This window comes from Entelurus aequoreus, linkage group LG01, assembly GCF_033978785.1.
Source record: "Entelurus aequoreus isolate RoL-2023_Sb linkage group LG01, RoL_Eaeq_v1.1, whole genome shotgun sequence".
NCBI classification, from domain to species: Eukaryota; Metazoa; Chordata; class Actinopteri; order Syngnathiformes; family Syngnathidae; genus Entelurus; species Entelurus aequoreus.
This window is the reverse complement of record NC_084731.1, coordinates 57,663,856-57,681,311: the sequence shown is the minus strand read 5'-3', so window position 1 is coordinate 57,681,311 and position 17,456 is coordinate 57,663,856. Positions and strand designations below refer to the sequence as shown.

General features: G+C 34.8%; 1 protein-coding gene across 2 annotated transcripts in view; it reads right to left on the bottom strand.

Annotated features, from left to right (window-relative positions):
- The window catches only part of rassf5 (Ras association domain family member 5), a 114,496-nt gene that overhangs the window by 32,487 nt on the left and 64,553 nt on the right, over positions 1-17,456 (bottom strand). For both annotated transcript variants that reach the window (XM_062054905.1, XM_062054914.1), the window contains exon 2: positions 12,845-12,966. In XM_062054905.1, the coding sequence (XP_061910889.1) occupies positions 12,845-12,966 (122 nt within the window). The remainder of the gene's footprint in view (positions 1-12,844; positions 12,967-17,456) is intronic.

The window sequence follows — 17,456 nt, the reverse complement described above, 5'->3', positions numbered from 1 at the left end:
AACAAGAGTGGCCTCAATGAATAAAACAATCTTTGTCAACACAGTTCAATTATCGTCTGTCGAGACACTTTACGGACAGGAATTCCATCAATCACTTTATTGAGCAAAAACCACACCAAAAACATGAGTAAAAAAACTTTTATCTAGAAAAACTGGTCATTTTCTGCCATACAAACCAGGCTTAAACCAACTTTGTCATCCGTCATATCAACAGAAGCCGCTCGCTCTGTCTCACCTGCACCAACACACGCACTCATGGCACTTAGCCAGTGCTGCGTTTATGGCCACACAAAAAGTCGGACAACCCCAACGCCACACATTGTGTACATGCCAGGTTGTAACACTCTGACTCCTCAATCAGATGTGTGCTTATTTTACTGCCATTTATTAAGGATGTTAATCTAAGGATATTATTCATGAAATGTTGTCACTAGATTTCATAAATGCTAATAAAAAGATGTATTTTACAGACAGAAAGTTACAGGAATTAAATGTAATCTCTGAAAGGGGTAACATTTCTTTTAAAGGCAGGACCCACAGCCAGACATACAATACTAGCACATAGGTCATGAAAAACATGTTTTTTTTGTTATTGTCATTGCAAGGGGGCAAAATCACTTATATCAGAAAATAATTTTAATAAAACATTTCAATTGTTATGATGTCAGGTTTGGGACAGGTGTGACGCTGGTGTGGCCACAGTGTGCACGTCTGATGCTGCTCACATGTGCTCCACTGAATGCTCAGGGAGTTTGTGCGTTTGCTCACACACATGAAAAATTAGAGGGAACATTGGCTATGGGTATGAGTTTTTTTTCCTTGGCCTCCTATAGGCTCCATTGTAAGATGACTTTTGATCACATTTATTTAATATTCACGATGTATTAAAAACAATACATCCGTCATCATGTCTTTCATAATGATTGTGAACAATGGGCAACATTTTTTTTAAAAAGTGCCGTTCCCCTTTAAGGTAGCAGTTTTTGATGCGGCAGCAGCGCAAACAGATAGACAAGCTTGCAGCGGCTCATTTCGACAGAACACCAGCTAGCGTAAATGAACAAAGACGTCGCGACTACACAGGAAAACATGGAGGTTGCAGATCAGCGTGTTAGTGGGTTTGTGCCGTGGCGGTCGTGTGGAGGAAGTAGGCAGATGCGAGGCACACATGCTAACTCCATTGCCAGTTTGCTGCCGAAAAGAAACCCGCTTCGTGTTCAAACATGTTGTGGAGTACAGCGGGACATCTCAATAAAAATAATAATACAATTAAAAAATAACCATACACGCATCAGTAATTCACAAAGCAATTGTCTACCTGCTGCCACCTACTGATATGGAAGAGTATTACATGGTTGATCATGAGACTGCACGGACACTCAACAACGGCACATTATTTGTAGTTTATAGTTATTGGTTTGCAAAAAAAACTTTTAGAACAATTAGTTGACGTTGCAAAATTCCCCACAGCACATCAGTCGATATGTTACGGTGCACTAGTGGTTGCAAAACTACGGACCCACTAAAGGGAGATGGAGAGAAAAAAATGTTTTGCCAGATCCCGCAAAATGTTTTTTTCCTACATCAGTGAACCGGAAACAAAACAGACACAGCGATGGTGAACCGGAAGTAAAACAAACAAAGCCATGGAGGAGCCTACCCATCATCCGTGGGAGAAGTTTATTGATTTCTATTTTAGTATTGGCCTAACACATAAAGACATCTAATCGTATTATGGTCCCACAACAGAGCACAGATGATGGGCAGGCTCCCGCTCCTCCATCGCTTCCGGTTCACCATCGCTGTGTCTGTTTTACTACATGCTTCCATCTGTTGAAAAGCTCTATGGAGATGATGATTTCATTTTCCAGCATGATCCAGCAGTGCCAAAACCACCAGTAACTGGTGTACTGACCATGGCGTTACTGTCCTCGATTGGCCTGCCAACTCCCCTGACGTGAACCCCATGGAAAATTTGTGGGGTATCGTGAAGAAAAAGCTGAAAGACACCAGACCCAATAATGCAAATGAGCTAAAGGCCGCTATTGAAGCATTCTGGGCATCCATAACACCTCAGCAATGCCACAGGCTGATTGCCTGCATGCCACGCCGCATTGATGCAGTAATCCGTGCAAAAGGATTCCCAACCAAGTACTGAGTGCATTAATTGACATTTTCAAATCTTTTTTTTTACTTGGTCTGAGGAAATATTCACATTTTTTGCGATAGGATTTTTGAGTTTTCTTAAGCTGTATGCCATAATCAGCAATATTAAAATAATAAAAGGCTTGCAATATTTCAGTTGATGTGTAATGAATCCAGAATGTATGACATTTTAGTTTTTTAATTGCATTACAGAAAATAAAGAACTTTATCACAATATTCTAATTTTCTGAGACAGTACTGTGTATGTGTGTATATATATATATATATATATATATATATATATATATATATATATATATATATATATATATATATATATATATATACATACATACATACATACATACATACATACATACATATATATATATATATATATATATATATATATATATATATATATATATATATATATATATATATATATATATATATATATATATATTAGGGGTGTGGGAAAAAATCGATTCGAATTCAAATCGCCATTCTCACGTAGTATCGATTCTCAATTTTCAAAAATTGATTTTTTTATTTTTTTTATTTTTTTTTAAATTTATTAATCAATCCAACAAAACAGTACACAGCAATACCACAACAATGCAATCCAATTCCAAAACCAAACCCGACCCAGCAACACTCAGAACAGCAAGGAGACACAAACACGACACAGAACAATCCAAAAGTAGTGAAACAAAAATGAATATTATCAACAACAGTATCAATATTAGTAACAATTTCAACATAGCAGTGATTAAAAATCCCTCATTGAACAATAGTGTCACAGTGGCTTACACTTGCATCGCATCTCATAAGCTTGACAACACACTGTGTCCAATATTTTCACAAAGATAAAAAAATTCATATTTTTGTTTTTTTTTAATAGTTAAAACAAATTTACATTATTGCAATCAGTTGATAAAACATTGTCCTTTACAATTATAAAAGCTTATTACAAAAATCTACTACTCCGCTTGCATTCAGCAGACTGGGGTATATCCTGCTGAAATCCTATGTATTGAATGAATAGAGAATTGTTTTGAATCGGAAAAATATTGTTTTTGAATCGAGAATCGCCTTGAATTGAAAAAATCGATTTATAATCGAATCGTGACCCCAAGAATTCGAATCGTGGGACACCCAAAGATTCGCAGCCCTAATATATATACATACATACATACATACATACATACATATATATGTGGTATGAATATGTACAGTAAGTTTGCTCGCCTGTCGAGAAGAGAAACTCCACTTTCCATATATGGTCATGTCACGCAGTGTCTGTCTAATCAGGCAACCTGATGTGTTGGTTTCACTTCCTGTGTCGCAACATTTCATCAGGGCTGTTCTTATCACAACACACATTGTTTCCTCGCACTGTTGTTGTGAAAACAGACAACATGGCTGACATGTCACCCAGAAAAAGCTCTGATTTGAGGTTTTTCATCACCTGGTGGGATTGGGTCGTAACTACACTTTCATTACCCTTTTCTATCAGTTTCTATCTACTCACTGCAATTCCTCCAATGAGATAATTCACCTTTCATAGTGGTGCTACAGAATTTACCCTATTTTTCAGACTATAAGGCAAACTTAAAATCCTTTCATTTTCTAAAAAATGGACAGTGCGCCTTATAACCCGGTGCGCCTAATGTATGTATTAATTCTGGTTGTGCTTACCGACCTCGAAGCAATTTTATTTGGTATGTGGAGCAATGATAATTGTGACCAGCAGATGGCAGTCACACATAAGAGATACGTGTGGACTACAGATTGACGCCTGTTCAATAAATGACGCTAGCAAGTACCCGTAAGCAAGCAACACCAAAACTTTAATGTTTCATTGATATAGAACATTACACTTAAAAATCTGTCAAAATGTTTTAGTACGACTTTGGTAAGCTACGAAGCCGCACCGCTTGATGGATTGTCGTAGCATTACAACTACCATAGTCAGACATACTGCGCTTCAACATACGGTATTATTATGGCACCTATTATAAGACATTCTCTGGCGTTTTGTTTCGCAATATTATGGAAAACCAACTTTTCTTACCTATTGGTACCTGCCAATGTGTATTTGGGATCTGCATAAGTCCTGAAAATTTGCACACGTCCGCCATTGTAGTCGATAAGCTCCTTTTTTTCTCCATATTCATCCTCCACTGTTGCCATTTCTAATACAAAGTAGCATACAGTTCTAACTTGTATTTGTCAGTAGACTCGCTATGGAAGGACTAAAAACTACCGGTACAACACAGATGACGCTGTCGAAGTGTAGGCACGTAAATAAGACGATGCATCCTGAAGAGACAGTCAGAGAGCGGCTTGGAGATCGTCTTTAAAACATAATCTATGCAACATTTTGACCAAAGAACCACCATTACATGTTATGTAGACCACAAGGAAGTATTTTACATGTTGAAAAATAATCGTAAAATTACCCCTTTAATGCGCCTTATGATCCAGTGCACCCTTTGTATAAAAACACGGTACAGTTAGGACACATGGACTTTCAACATTGTATATATGTGAATGTTTAATTGGTTTTATGCTTTATTGATATATTTTTTTTAACAAAACTGTAAACCTAACCAGACAGAGATCGCTAATTAGCCTTAGAAATCCTGTATGCGAAGCACATATTATTTTTTTATGTTTATTGTATAATTTTTGCATATTTACTGGAAAATAAATACATTAACAAATAAATCAATCAATAAAAGAATGTGAATAAATGTTCAATAATTTAATATTCCATTTTTGATTGTAACTATATTCAGACAAAAACACAGGAAGGTGGCTTGACAATATCAAATTAAATTATTTCCTACTATTGGATCTGATTTAAATCCTTTGCTTTTTGCCCTTAAACAATAACAAAAAAATAATAATAATAAAAGCTCTATCTATCTAAATGTATATCATTTATATCGTATATTGACTTTCTCACACTAACCTAATTTGACGTGAAAAAACACAGAAAGCTCTGTCTGTTGTGTTTAGGTGCTGTTGGTCGGGACCCCAGGATGCAGAGACGACAGGCGAAGTGCAGGTAAAAATGTATTATGTCAGACCCACTCGACATCCATTGCTTTCGGTCTCCCCTAGAGGGGGGGGGGGGGGGGTTACCCACATATGCGGTCCTCTCCAAGGTTTCTCATAGTCATTCACATTGACGTCCCACTGGGGTGAGTTTTCCTTGCCCGTATGTGGGCTCTGTACCGAGGATGTCGTTGTGGCTTGTACAGCCCTTTGAGACACTTGTGATTTAGGGCTATATAAATAAACATTGATTGATTGATTGATTGATTGATATTTGGCGAGAAAAAAACAAAAAATACAGCAGCAGAGAAGTGCACAACAAGGGCTAATGAGTCACAAGAAGCATAGGAAAGCAAAGCAGCATGGAACATATAAAACATCCTGATTGGCAACCAAGAACAGGTGCAAATCAGGGAAAGGTGAAAGAGCCAGCGGTCAGACGGGAGAATTAGGAGGCAAACAGGAAATAAAACTAATAATAATTATCAGTAGAGACCTGTCGCTTTAAATTCAACCAACTTACTACAGAGAGAACTATGTAGGTGAGCTCTCCTCTCACTTTCATCCATTTTTATACCACAGTTTGAGAGACAGCGCCTTCTGGTGGTGAAGTATAACGAGTGTAATAACCCACTCCATGCGCAAATACAGTGTGTGTGTGTGTGTGTGTGTGTGTGTGTGTGTATGTGTGTGTGTGTGTGTGTGTGTGTGTGTGTGTGTGTGGTCTTCAGTACCAATGTGGTGTGACATTCACAAGTACCCCAGGAGGTCTCTTGTTGCCATGGGGACCTCAAATAACATCCCCGAAGGCAAGAAAGACAACACAGACATTGAGAAAGTTTGAAAAAATAATATTATATATTAAATATCAGAACACACACATTACACACACTGACATAAAAGTAGGTACACAACTGAGGCGTAAAGGTAAACACACAATCACATTCTTGTATGTATTAGCTTCTTGAGACCTCTGAAAAATGCCTTGCTCTTTAGGACCACCCTTTCAAGATATATAAAGATTTGTATTTACATCATTAATAATATATACATACTGTGCAAATATAAAAAAGGTCAGCTTTTAGTTAATTATATAATTTTTTTGAACGTTACGTTTGTAATTGGTTTTTAATCTTCATTAATTACTTCAAGTTATTACAGTATGTCTCTATATCATTTTTTTTAAATAATTTTGGCCAAAGGGGGCGTAATTAAATTTGTTACACACACTTGTTATAACATATGTTGGCCAGAAGGGGAGCACTTCAAATGTTTACACACACTTGTTATTTCATATGTTGACCAGAGGGGGAGCACTTTTAAAAGCGACACACAGTCTATTTGAAAAATCCCTCCTTTTTGGGACCACCCTCATTTTGATAGATTTCACCACCAAAGGTGCAAATGAGACATTCTCTATTAGATGCAATGGTTTTCCGTATTGGGACAATGATTTATGTCCTAACTTGTTCACACCTCCTCATATGGAAGGTACTTTTCCTTGTCGTTGTCTCAAGAAGGGTAGAAATACAAGAACACACACACACACACACACACACACACACACACACTCACACACACACACTCATAGTTTTACCACAATAATGGCCCTACAGAGGATCCTTTTTCTGAGAAAGGTAACTGTAAAAAATGTTGTACAAATATAATTAAATATTAGAACACACACTGACCTACAAGTAGGTACACAACTGAGGCATAAAGGTAAACACACACACACACACACACACACACACACACACACACACACACACACACACACACAGTTTTACCACAATAATGGCCAGACAGAGGATTATTTTTCTGCTGATGCACACATTATATAGAAACCTGAGAGCATACACCAACAATGCACACACACACACACACACACACACACACACACACACACACACACACACACACACGTACACACACACACACACGTAAACATACGTGCGCGCACACACACACATTGTTTTACCACAATAATGGCCCTACTGAGGATTATTTTTCTTAGAAAGGTAACTGTTGTATAGATATTATTAAATATTAAAACACACACTGACATACAAGTAGGTACACAACTGAGGTATAAGGGTAAACACACACACACACACTCAGTAATGCCATGGCCACAATAAAGGCCCTACTGAGCAGTGGTCCCCAACCACCGGGCCGCGGCCCGGTACCGGTCCGTGGATCGATTGGTACCGGGCAGCACAAGAAAAAAAATAAAATAATAATAATAATTTTTATTTATTTTTATTTTTATTAAATCAACATAAAAAACACAAGATACACTTACAATTAGTGCACCAACCCAAAAAACCTCCCTCCCCCATTTACACTCATTCACTCATTTTACACTCATACCCACATATGCGGTCCTCTCCAAGGTTTCTCATAGTCATTCACCGACGTCCCACTGGGGTGAGTTTTTCCTTGCCCGTATGTGGGCTCTGTACCGAGGATGTCGTTGTGGCTTGTACAGCCCTTTGAGACACTTGTGATTTAGGGCTATATAAATAAACATTGATTGATTGATTGATTGATTCACACAAAAGGGTTGTTTCTTTCTGTTATTAATATTTCTGGTTCCTACATTATATATCAATATAGATCAATACAGTCTGCAGGGATACAGTCCGTAAGCACACATCATTGTATTTTTTAATGACAAAAAAAAAAAAAAAAAAAAAATTCTGAGAAAGGTAACTGTAAAAAATTTATTAATATTATTAAATATCAGAACACACACATTACACACACTGACATACAAGTAGGTACACAACTGAGGCGTAAAGGTAAACACACACACACACACATAGTTTTACCACAATAATGAGGAATATTTTTCTGAGAAAGGTAACTGTAAAAAATGTTGTACAAATATTATTAAATATTTACGTGTGTACATTACACACATGCACACACTGACATAGAAGTAGGTACACAACTGAGGCATAAAGGCAAACACACACACACACACACACACACACACACACACACACACACACACACACACACACAGTTTTACCACAATAATGGCCCTACAGAGGATTAGTTTTCTGCTGATGCACACATTATATAGAAACCTGAGAGCATACACCAACAATGCACACACACACACTCGTACACACACACACACACACACACACACACACACACACACACACACACGTACACACACGTAAATACACACGTACACACCCAGGCACACAAAGACAGAGTCATAAAAGCAGATCTATAGGAAGGACTGCAGGGAAGTAACTAGCCCTGTGCAGTCCAGTGTATTCAGCTGGTTGTGCAGTGTCAGTGTGTAGTCAATAATTCATGATGATTGTCCAGATGTAGCCATCGTTTTGTCACTTTTGTATGGTCGCACACTTGAGGTCATACGTGACAAAAGCAGTGCATTTGTTTTTTGCTCCCTGGCTCGTTACCAGGATCCTAATTTAGTCCAATCTGCCCACTGGCTGCTGACACCGTGGTCGCTTGTGCATGCAGAGTGTGTGTGTGTGTGTGTGTGAGTGGGTGTGGGTATGTGTTTGAGTGGGTGTGGGTATGTGTGTGTGTGTGTGTGTGTGTGTGTGTGTGTGTGTGTGTGTGTGTGTGTTAAACCTCACTGTGTGGGTGACTGCAGCTGCACTACACACACAACACAGATGCAGCACCTGAGGAAGTGACTTATATCATCATCACATCAGTCTGGGTGTTTGTTTCAAAACACGCTGCATCCGCAAAGTATTCACTTTTTCCACATTTTGTTTGTTACAGCCTTATTCCAAAATGGGGGGAACATTTTTTATTTTGTCCTCAATATTCTACACACAATACCCCATAATGACTATGTAAAAAATTGTGTTTTTTGTGTGGAATTTTTTGCAAATTTCTTAAAAAATTTAAAAACACAAAAGTATTCACCTCCTTTGGCACGAAGCTCAAAAGTGAGATCAGGTGTGTCCTGTTTCACCTGATCATCCTTCAGATGGTCCTAAAAATGACTTTATTCCATTTTGGAATTGGGCTGTAATACAGGGGTGTCCAAACTTTTCAACCTGGGAGCCGCACTGGGCTAAAAAATATGTGTGTGTGTGTATGTATATATATATATATATATATATATATATATATATATATATATATATATATATATATATATATATATATATATATATATATATATATATATATATATATATATATATATATATATACATACATACATACATATATATATATGTGTATGTATATATATATATATATATATATATATATATATATATATATATATATATATATATATATATATATATATATATGTGTGTGTGTGTGTGTATATATATATGTGTGTGTGTATATATATATATATATATATATATATTAGGGGTGTGGGAAAAAATCGATTCAAATTCGAATCGCGATTCTCACGTTGTGCCATTCAGAATCGATTCTCATTTAAAAAAAAATAGATTCCCTCCGGGTACTCCGGCTTCCTCCCACCTCCAAAGACATGCACCTGGGGATAGGTTGATTGGCAACACTAAATTGGCCCTAGTGTGTGAATGTGAGTGTGAATGTTGTCTGTCTATCTGTGTTGGCCCTGCGATGAGGTGGCGACTTGTCCAGGGTGTACCCCGCCTTCCGCCCGATTGTAGCTGAGACAGGCTCCAGCGCCCCCCGCGACCCCGAAGGGAATACGCGGTAGAAAATGGATGGATGGATGGAGATTTTAATTTTTTGGATTTGGATTTTTTTTATTTAATTTTTTTATTTAAAAAAAATACATTTAATTAATCAATCCAACAAAACAATACACAGCAATACCATAACAATGCAATCCAATTCCAAAACCAAACCCGACCCAGCAACACTCAGAACTGCAATAAACAGAGCAATTGAGAGGAGACACAAACACGACACAGAACAAACCAAAAGTAGTGAAACAAAAATTAATATTATCAACAATAGTATCATTATTAGTTACAATTTTAACATAGAGGTGATTAAAAATCCCTCATTGACATTATCATTAGACATTTATAAAAAATAAAAAAAAGAACAATAGTGTCACAGTGGCTTACACTTGCATCGCATCTCATAAGCTTGACAACACACGGTGTCCAATATTTTCACAAAGATAAAATAAGTCATATTTTTGGTTCATTTAATAGTTAAAACAAATTCACATTTTTGCAATCAGTTGATAAAACATTGTCCTTTACAATTATAAAAGCTTTTTACAAAAATCTACTACTCTGCTTGCATGTCAGCAGACTGGGGTAGATCCTGCTGAAATCCTATGTATTGAATGAATAGAGAATCGTTTTGAATCGGGATACAATCGTTTTAGAATCGAGAATCGTGTTGAATTGAAAATAAAATCAATTTTGAATCGAATCGTGACATTATGTTCTTTACAAGTGTATGTAAACTTTTGACCACGACTGTATAAATATATATATATATATATATATATATATATATATATATATATATATATATATATATATATATATATATATATATATATATATATATATATATATATATATATATATATATATATATATATATATATATCATTAATATAATGGATGTATAATTAATATAATTGGATAATAAAAGTATAGTAGTTTGACTCCGTGACAACCTCCTTAAAGTTTTGTTATCAATCAGAAATAACAAACAGCTAAAATGGATAAGTGTGGAAATTGTGTTTTGCATATTTCCCATCATGCTCTATCATTTCTACTACAACATCTTGTATTTGACATTAATATACTATAATTAGTATTACCTTGTTGTCACCTTTTTCATATTCTCCTCCTCCGTTAGTTTTTTGTACTTTTATTGTCACTTTGCACATTCTTAAAAATGACTGATTGATTCAACTGTCATATTTATGTAACTTTATTGTGAAAGTTTACTCTACCTCACAGTATGCATCTCAGTCTTGTGTCATAGGTGACAAAACGTATTCTTTTGAATATAAGTAGTATGGAGGTTCATTTGTGTCTTTATTATGAAAGCTTTTTTTGACACTGAATTTATCTAACTGATTTTTTTTTTACATCAAATTATGCTGACAATTTCAGTGAAAAAAAATGTCAGCAAAATGCATATTTATAAATAATAATGATAAATGGGTTATACTTGTATAGCGCTTTTCTACCTTCAAGGTACTCAAATCGCTTTGACAGTATTTCCACATTCACCCATTCACACAAACATTCACACACTGATGGCGGGAGCTGCCATGCAAGGCACTAACCAGCAGCCATCAGGAGCAAGGGTGAAGTGTCTTGCCCAAGGACACAACGGACGTGACTAGGATGGTAGAAGGTGGGGATTGAACCCCAGTAACCAGCAACCTTCCGATTGCTGGCACGGCCACTCTACCAACTTCGCCACGCCGTCCTTTAAAAATTATGTGTTTAAAAATTCAGTTTATAAAAAACTGTGCTGAAAAAGTAATGGTAAAAAAAATTATGCGTTTAAAAGTTCAGTCTAAAAAAAAAAGTAGTGTTTAAAAATTCACAGTAAAAAAAATGTGTGTGTAAAAGAATTCAGTGTTTAAAAATTCAGTGTTCAAAAATTCAGTGCTGAAAACTATAGAAAATTGGTTAGAATCTGCACTTTTGAGTGACACTGAATTTTTAAACACACACTTTGTTTTCAATGAAATTGTCAGCATAATTTAATGTAATAAATAAATAAATGAAGTGTAAAAAAATTCTGTGTTTAAAAATTTAGAGTAAAAAAAAATCTGTGCTGAAAAATTCAGTGTAAAAAAATTCAGTGCTAAAAAATGTGTGTTTGAAAATTCAGTCTATAAAAAATTAGTGTGGAAAAATGCGGGGTAAAAAAATTTGTGTAAAAAAATTTGTGTGGAAAAATTCTGTATTAAAAAATCTGTTTTTAAAAATTCAGTGTTAAACTATAGAAATGATTGGTTAGAATCTGCACTTTTGAGTGACACTGAACTTTTGAACACACATTTTTTTAAAATGAATTTGTCAACATAATTTAGTGTAAAAAAAAATTAGGGAGAAAAAAATTCTCTGTTTAAAAATTTAGTGTAGAAATTTAAAAAAAAAAAAAATCAGTGTATAAAAAAACTGAGCTGAAAAATCTGTGTTTAAAAATTCAGTCTATAAAAAATGACTGTGGAAAAATTCTAGATAAAAAAATTCAGTGTAAAAAAATTGTGTGGAAAAATTCTGTATGAAAAAATCTGTTTAAAAATTCAGTGTTAAGCTATAGAAATTATTAGTTAGAATCTGCACTTTTGAGTGACACTGAACTTTTAAACACACTTTTTTTTTCCAATGAATTTATCAGCATAATTTAATGTAAAAAAAAATGTAGTTGACAATACCCAAACGCAAATAAATTTGTTACATAAGTGTGAAAAAAACTTTTGTAATAAAGACACAAATTAACCTCCACAAAGTAGCATCAGTATTTCAACTTTTCTTTGCTTTTCTCCCCATTTTTGCTCCTGTGTTAAAAATGTTTGTTTTCTTGTTACACTGTATTTTTAGAACATGCTGACAAGCATCGACATTTCATTGAGCATACACAATTTAAAAAAGGACATACTGCAAATTTTTTACTCAAAAATGCTTACTTTCAGTTCCGCAGTGGAGCGTTGGCTTCTGGAAAAAGTTGTTTCTTTGTCCTCCTTGGTCCTCTGGTTGCAGTCGAGCTGAACGTGTCTTTCACACTCCAGATGGCAGGTGTAGGTGCAGTCTAATGCATGCACAAAAACACCAGAAACATTATTTAGAGTGTTATGAAGTGGTACTGGAAGTATAAGTACTTTTTATTTATACCACCAAGCGTTTCACATGTTTAAAATACAAATAGTTCGCTCAAAACAAGCATAAAGCATGATGCAACAACAGAAACATTGCACAATAAAGTAATACATATGAAAACAGAAATAATATATAATAATAATAATAATAATAATAATAAAGTGCCCCTCTTGCAGTGGTTGTCAAAAAGGGAGGCACACCACCACTAGGGGGTGCCAGAGGATTTTGGACAAGGTGCCACAGCTCAAGAAAAACAAAGAAATAAACCTACTTTAAGACATCTTTAGCTATGTTAAAGGGTAAATGAATCCTACAGGGTGCAGAAAATCCAGATGAATAAAAGGAATTACTTATAAAAATTACAATTTTCAGCGTCAGATATGTTCAAAAATAATATGCCTTACATTTTCACAAAGACTCTTATTGTTAAATTATTTGTCAAAAGGGCTATTTTAAAATATACCTGTACATGTTAAATAACATTCAAAAAATCCCACTATAAGTTAATTTAATACATTTAATTAATTTTAATTTAATTTCAAAATATACTTGCACATGTTAAATAATATTCCAAATAGCCCACAATTTAATTTAATATAATGAATTTCAATTCAATTGACTTTCAAAATATACTTGTACATGTTCAATACTATTTAAAATAGCCCACAATTTAATTTAAATCAATGTAATTTAACTTAATTCAATTTAATTTCAAAATATACTTGTACATGTTAAATAATATTCAAAAAAGCCCACAATTTAATTAAATTAAATAACATTTCATTTGATTCCATTTAATTTAATTTCAAAATATACTTGTACATGTTCAATACTATTTAAAATAGCCCACAATTTAATTTAATTCAATGTAATTTAATTCAATTTAATTTCAAAATATACTTGTACATGTTAAATAATATTCAAAAAAGCCAACAATATAATTAAATTAAATAAAATTTAATTTGATTCAATTTAATTTAATTTCAAAATAATAATAATAATACCTGGGATTTATATAGCGCTTTTCTAAGTACCCAAAGTCGCTTTACATGTTAAAAACCCATCATTCATTCACACCTGGTGGTGGTAAGCTACTTTCGTAGCCACAGCTGCCCTGGGGTAGACTGACGGAAGCGTGGCTGCCAATTTGCGCCTACGGCCCCTCCGACCACCACCTATCATTCATTCACCGGTGTGAGTGGCACCGGGGGCAAGGGTGAAGTGTCCTGCCCAAGGGCACAACGGCATGGTAAGAGGCGGGGAGCGAACCTGCAACCCTCAGGTTTCTGACACGGGCGCTCTACCCACTACGCCATGCCGCCCCAAAATATACTTGTACATGTTCAATACTATTTAAAATAGCCCACAATTTAATTTAATTCAATGTAATTTAATTCAATTTAATTTCAAAATATACTTGTACATGTTAAATAATATTTAAAAAAGCCCACTATTTAATTTAATTCAATGTAATGTAATTTAATACAATTTAATTTATTTCAAAATATATTTGTACATTGTAAATACTATTAAAAAAAAAACCCAATTTAATTGAATTCAATTTAATTCAATTTCATTTCAAAATATACTTGTACATGTTAAATAATATTCAAAAAAGCCCACAATTTAATTTAATTAAATGTAATTTAATTTAATACAATTTAATTTAATTTCAAAATATACTTGCACATGTTAAAAAATATTGCAAATAGTCCACACTTTAATTTAATATGATTAATTTAATTCAATTGACTTTCAAAATATACTTGTCTATGTTCAATACTATTTACAATAGCCCACAATTTTATTTAATGTAATTCAATTTAATTTCAAAATATACTTGTACATGTTAAATAAAATAAAAAAAAAGCCCACTATTTAAGTTAATATAATTAATTGAATTCATTTTAATTTAATCTAAGTTCAAAATATACTTGCACATGTTAAATAATATTCAAAATAACCCCACAATTTAATGTAAAATAATTAATTTAATACAATTTACTTTCAAAATGTATTTGTACATGTTCAATACTATTTAAATTAATTCAATGTAATTTAATTTCAAAATATACTTCTACAAGTTAAATAATATTCAAAAAAGCCCACTATTTAAGTTAATATAATTAATTTAATTCATTTTAATTGAATTTAATTTCAAAATATACTTGCACATGTTAAATAATATTCCAAATAGCCCCACAATTTAATGTAAAATAATTATTTTAATTCAATTTACTTTCAAAATGTATTTGTACATGTTCAATACTATTTAAAATACCCCACAATTTAAATTAATTCAATGTAATTTAATTTAATTCATTTTAATTTCAAAATATACTTACACATGTTAAATAATATTACAAATAGCCCACAATTTAATTCAATTCAATGTAGTTTAATTTAATTAATTCAATTTAATTTTTAAATATACCTGTACATGTTCAATAATATTTCAAATGGCCTACAATTTAATTTAATTTAATCCAATTTAATCTAATTTAAAAATATACTCGTGCATGTGAAATAATATTCCAAATAGTGCACAATTTAAGTGATTATAATGACATTATTTATGGTCTGCCACAGGTACAGCAAGCTTTTCTAAACATTCTGTACAGGGTTCATTGACACGATTTGACAACCTCCCCTTTAATTAGGAAAAGAGCCCCATCTAGTGGAGGTAGTCACACTTACACCCAAGGTACGATCGATGAAATTGCACAAAGAAAAATGTGTAAGAAGCTGTATACAGTATATATTAGTGACATACACTATATTGCCAAAAGTATTTGGCCACCTGCCTTGACTCACATATGAACTTGAAGTGCCATCCCATTCCTAACCCATAGGGTTCAATATGATGTGGGTCCACCTTTTGCAGCTATTACAGCTTCAACTCTTCTGGGAAGGCTGTCCACAAGGTTGCGGAGTGTGTTTATCGGAATTTTCCACTATTCTTCCAAAAGTGCATTGGTGAGGTCACACACTGATGTTGGTCGAGAAGGCCTGGCTCTCAGTCTCTGTTCTAATTCATCCGAAAGGTGTTCTATCGGGTTCAGGTCAGGACTTTGTGCAGGCCAGTCAAGTTCCCACACCAGACTCTGCCATCCATGTCTTTATGGACCTTGCTTTGTGAACTGGTGCACAGTCATGTTTGAAAAGGAAGGGGCCAGCTTCAAACTGTTCCCACAAGGTTGGGAGCATGGAATTGTGGAATTGTCCAAAATGTTTTGGTATCCTGGAGCATTCAAAGTTCATTTCACTGGAACTAAGGGGCCAAGCCCAACTCCTGAAAAACAACCCCACACCATAAATCCCCCCTTCACCAAATGTCACACTCGGCACAATGCAGTTCGAAATGTACCGTTCTCCTGGCAACCTCCAAACCCAGACTCATCTATCAGATTGCCAGATAGAAAAGTGTGATTCATCACTGCTCTAGAGTCCAGTGGCGACGTGCTTCACACCACTGCATCCAACGCTTTGCATTGGACTTGGTGATGTATGGCTTAGATGCAGCTGCTCGGCCATGGAAACCCATTCCATGAAGCTCTCTGCGTACTATACGTGGGCTAATTGGAAGGTCACATGAAGTTTGGAGCTTTGTAGCAACTGCCTGTGCAGAAAGTCGCCGACCACTTTGCACTATGCGCTTCAGCATCCGCTGACCCCTCTGTCAGTTTACGTGGCCTACCACTTGGTGGCTGAGTTGCTGTTGTTCCCAAACTCTTCCATTTTCTTATAATGAAGCTGACAGTTGGCTTTTGAATATTTAGAGAGAGGAAATTTTACGACTGGATTTGTTGCACAGGTGGCATCCTATGACAGTTCCACGCTGGAAATCACTGAGAGCGGCCCATTCTTTCACAAATGTTTGTAGAAACAGTCTCCATGCCTAAGTGCTTGATTTTATACACCTGTGGCCGGTGTTTAGGACACCCGAATCGGATCATTTGGATGGGTGGCCAAATACTTTTGGCAATATAGTGTACATAATGTACTACTGCACTCAAATGACTTCACATCACATTTTAAATTGTACTCATCTGTAAAGAAAAGGGGTGTCCTGATACAATATTGGTATCGGATTGACACAAGCAAGAACAGATGACATCGGCTTGTGTCTAAAATCTCCGGTACAAGCGGTTCCTACTTGTGCAAAGCTGGACATGCAGTTAATTTTAAATGTCCTCCAAAAAGCAGACAAAGTTGGTATTTTCTTGCATTTTTGTCCAGTCATTTACTAAAGGTACTAAGCGCTAGCAGCTACACAACAGCTAAGCATACATCAGCACAAAAGCTAGACATACATAAGTGCCCTTTGACAATATTGCAGCCTGAAACATTTGTCATAATAAACAAGTATTAAATAATTATAGTTGTATATTACTTACACAAACAAAGTCTCCAAGGCAGAAT